This window comes from Populus alba, chromosome 14 (genome assembly GCF_005239225.2).
Source record: "Populus alba chromosome 14, ASM523922v2, whole genome shotgun sequence".
Taxonomy (NCBI): domain Eukaryota; kingdom Viridiplantae; phylum Streptophyta; class Magnoliopsida; order Malpighiales; family Salicaceae; genus Populus; species Populus alba.
Window position 1 is genome coordinate 21935710 of NC_133297.1, and position 4552 is coordinate 21940261.

At 30.4% G+C, this 4552-nt stretch overlaps 1 protein-coding gene across 1 annotated transcript; it reads left to right on the top strand.

The window, feature by feature from the left end:
- The first annotated feature begins 2325 nt into the window (after positions 1 to 2325).
- On the top strand, positions 2326 to 2929 carry LOC118031235 (mitochondrial import receptor subunit TOM9-2). The gene has a single exon (XM_035035587.2). The coding sequence runs from the start codon at positions 2427 to 2429 to the stop codon at positions 2745 to 2747; it is 321 nt and encodes a 106-aa protein (XP_034891478.1). The 5' UTR covers positions 2326 to 2426; the 3' UTR covers positions 2748 to 2929.
- The last annotated feature ends 1623 nt before the right edge of the window (positions 2930 to 4552 follow it).

Consider the following 4552-nt stretch of genomic DNA (forward strand, 5'->3'; position numbering starts at 1 on the left):
ACCGACACCTGAGTTATGAAAGGAACTTGATTTGTTTAAGTTATAATCATGAATATCTGACAACATTTACAAGTATTAGCATTATTCGAATAAGATAACTAATGTAATCATGTTAACAATTTATAATCTGATTGGAACCTCCTTTATGTGTGGTTTTCAATTAAATAATAAGAGTTTATAATATACTTATTTGAAGTACCATTAGTAGATCCTCTAACCTTGACATTTGTTTTTATCATTATTTAATCCTTACAATAATCTTCCATCTCAAAGTTCTCATTAATTTCTTCCGCTTCTCTTTTTATTGTTATTGTTGTTGTTGTTGTTGTTGTTGTTGTTATTTACATTCTTGCTATATTTTATGTATGTTAAGTATGCTCTGTGTTTGATCAAGGATCCTGACATTGTTGGTCTTGTCTTGTTCATTTGCATTAGAAATTTGTTTATATTATATAACATATCTCTTTGATCTTTTTATAAACTCAATATATAAGCTGGAAACCTGTGACCTGATCTTTTAGATCATTCTCAGGTATAACAACGTCATGTACTGAGTATTATTATTATTATTATTATTATTATTACTATTACTATTATTGTTGTTGTATTGTTATTATATAATTTATACAATTAACCTCTCTATAGTTCGACCCCGATCTTGCCGGGTTATTTATTACTTCGACACTTCTGTAGTTGGAAGAAGACATCAATTTTTTGATCATGTCAATAATGAAAATGATGTGATGTTTTTGAATGTCTGTAAAAAGAAGGGTTTAAGGAAAGGATGAATGTTATTTTCATTGATGATATTTATGATGATGATTAGAATGAAGAAGCTTGATGATAATGAATTTTTCATTGAAATTTTGATTGTGAAAGTTTTTTCTTTTTTCTTAATACACGGCAAGGTTGTAATATTAGTTTGGTGGTAAAGTGGTAATTATTAGTTTGATGGTAAAGTTTGTAATATTTAATATAAGGGTTTTTTAGTTATTAATTAAAATATAATCATAATCTTGTAAATAATCTCACTTTTTTGTTAAATTTTTAATGCTCATGAGTGGGGATTTAAAGTGTTATAAACTTATAAACTCCGAGATATAAATTTACTATGAAAAATAGAGGCAACGTAAGAAATGACCTAACTAAAGGATGACCAAGATAATTTTATTTTTTTTTATGGTTGAGGCACCACCTTAGCTCGATTGCTTGACGTATTTCTTTTTCTATGATTTTTTATATATATAATTTCATCATTCAACATTGATTTTTTATTGTTTTTTTTTTAATTTTCTCCTTCAATATTTTATAGATTTTGAATTCGTCTTCATAATTTCTTTTAGGTTTTTTACAAAGTTATTACAATCTTAAACAAACATTCTAACATTTGACAGGTACTTCATTTTGCATGTGTTTATTTTTGTTATCGTATAATTAAATAAAAAATAGTTTAAGGAAATAAAATTATTAAATCTAGTGGAGTCCATGACTCCACTAGATTTCTTTTAGTCCACTAAATTATATTAAAAAAAAAAACAATATTGAACGTTTGTTGAGGCACCACCTTAGCTCGATTACCTGACGTCTTTTTTTTTCTCTGATGTTTTTTTTTATAATTTCACCATTCAATATTGATTTTTTTATTATTTTTTAATTTTCTCCTTCAATATTTTATTAATTTTGAATTGGTCTTCATAATTTCTTTTAGTTTGTTTTACAAAGTTATTACAATTTTAAACAAATGTTCTAACATTTGGTAGGTATTTAGTTTTGCATATATCTATTTTTGTTATCATATAATTAAATAAAGAATAATTTAAGAAAATAAAATTATTAAATCTAGTGGAGTCCATGACTCCAGTCTCAGGTTTGATGAGTTAAGTCATGAAACTTAGGTCGGTCTAATATGTCATCGTCTTAATATTTTTTTAAAAAATATCATGTTGAAGATTTTTTTTAAAATCAAACAATGTTTATACTAATCATTCCAGTTATCTTTAAAACCATTAAATTAACTGAATTATATTAAAATAACTCTCATATTATTTAATTTAAAACTAAGAATATATAATAAGTCCAGAAATTTCAAAATTGATTCACTGAAACAAACAAATTTAATAACATTATGTATATAAAAAAAATTCTATAGCCTAAACATTATTTTTAATGTCGCATCTTATTTAGGTGAACAGTAAGTTATTTTTTTGGGACTAATTTAGAATCAATAAATTTAGAGGGGCTGACTAGTCTAGATTTTAGCCTTATTGTCATTTTCTGGATAATCCTCCAGATTCCAAGGATATTAGGGTAATTTGGCAGGACAAGGCAGTAGCGAAAGCTGAGTCTGGAACACATAAAACCCTTAATCAACCCGAAACCCTGCTGCCGCTGCTGGTACTACTGGTGCTGCTTACCTGTCATCGACCATGGCTTCGCAGTCACGAAGAGGCGGACTCTCACTCCCGGACCGGCGAGGCTCTTCAAAGCAGGAACCAAACATCCTGGCTAAAATCAACAACACTCAAATCGTATCTAAAGGAAAGCAAGCAGCCTCCGACGCCGTTTTTGTCGCCAAAAAGCTCCTTAAAAGCACAGGCAAGGCCGCCTGGATTGCCGGGACCACGTTCTTAATCCTGGCCGTTCCTTTGATTATCGAGATGGACCGTGAGCAGCAACTCAACGAGCTCGAGCTCCAGCAGCAAAGCCTTCTTGGTGCCCCGCCCGTTGGCCCTGCTCCACCCAAGTAGATCCGATCCGGTTAGGGATTGTTAATTTATGCTGTGTCATTTTTAGTTTCTGTTTAGGGATTTGGATTTACAGCTTTAGTAATTGATGTATGTTGATTCTCTCTCTTTAAATTGAATGTCTGGGTTTTGAATGCAACGATAAAGCGGGTTTTGGTGATTAATTAGGATTAATTTCTGTGAAAGTTTGGGTTTTCTGTGATATTTGAATGAATGTTTATTTGGGACTTTTGATGTTTGATTTGATTCCTAGGTTCACCATCATTGGTCGCATAATCTAGTTATTAATCAAGTCAGAAAGCAAAACCTAGCGGGCTACGACGAATTCCAAGCTAGTCTTAGGATTTTAGTAGAATTCATCGAGGCAGCTTTCGTTCATAGTTTAGTAAACCTATCTGTCTGCGGTTATCGCATTCTTGATGATTTTAATCCTCCTGAGGCTTGTCTATAAGAATTTGAGATTTGAGAATCGTGGACACAGGGAAGTGTGAGCCCAGGCTAACCAGGTGGAGTTGTTGTTGCTTTCTCTGGTTAGGGTTTCAGGGGATGGTGGTGCTAAACAGCCATTGGTGTTTTTTTAAATGCGGAGTTAGGCTCTTGGTGTGCAGTTTTGGGACGTTCAGCCTTAAACTGTTTTGATGCGTTAGCATGCACCTGCGTTGTTTGTAGGGTTCTAGTATGGCTACTCTGATTCACCCTTATGAATTAAGCAAACACACCGAGTAATTTCTTTTTCGAATTAAAATGATGCGCCGATTTGACTCACACCAGCCTTTGGACTTTAATGTGACCATACAAGTGTTGGGTTTCCGAGATAAATAGATGAAGCGGAAATGATTAATTTAAATTTTAAAAATTTTGTTTGACAGATATAAAGTTGTTTATGATATATATTTAAAAATCAAATATTCATTTTGACTTTAAATATTTGCTTTAAAACTTTCTTTTAGGAAATGAATTGCTATACCTTTGAGTGTTAACTATTTTATGTTGTGTTTTAGGTGTTTCTGAACTATACTATAGTCACAAAAAAATAAATGCTATAACTTTCTATTTATAGAAAAACATAAAAAACCATATAAAATGATAAAATATCAATTTGTCCCATATATAATATTACATATATTATTTTAGGCTAATTTAAGAAATTTATTCATTATTTCTAGGTCTAGAATTGCAATTCCTTATATTAATTACGTCTTATTCTTCAATTTTTAAAATTTATTTACAATTAATTTATACTTGATTAATTGGCTTATTTTAATTCCTGACAAGTAGTTCTTACATGTGCGAACTTGTAAGTTTTTTAATAAATTGGCCAAAATATAAATCATAATTTTAAATAAAATATAATTAAATAAATTAATATATTATCAATTCAACAATATGAAGGTATTTTCACTAAAGTATGTAATTGTACTCATTTCTTGCATTAACACAACCCCAATTCCAGCCCTAGAAGCATCATATTCTATATCAAACATCTTAGCAAAATCTGGAAGTGCTAAAACAAGAGCAGTGCATACCTTCTCTTTAATCAACTCAAAAGACTTCTATGCATTTTCGCTTCACTAAAACTCTTTTTTCTTTTTCAAGCATTTAGTCAAAGGTTCAACTATAGAACTATAGAACTGAAGTTCTTCAAAAATCACCGATAAAATGTAGCCAAACCATTGAAACTCCTTACATCAACAATACTAGCAGGTTTCAACCAATATTTAATTGCTTTTATCATTTGCTTTGTCAACCTTAACCCCACTACTAGAAATTATGTAATCAAGAAACACAACACTTTCTTGATAGAAATG

Excerpts from the sequence above, each read along its gene's own strand:
- LOC118031235 (XM_035035587.2), top strand. The coding sequence starts at position 2,427 with ATGGCTTCGCAGTCACGAAGAGGCGGACTCTCACTCCCGGACCGGCGA.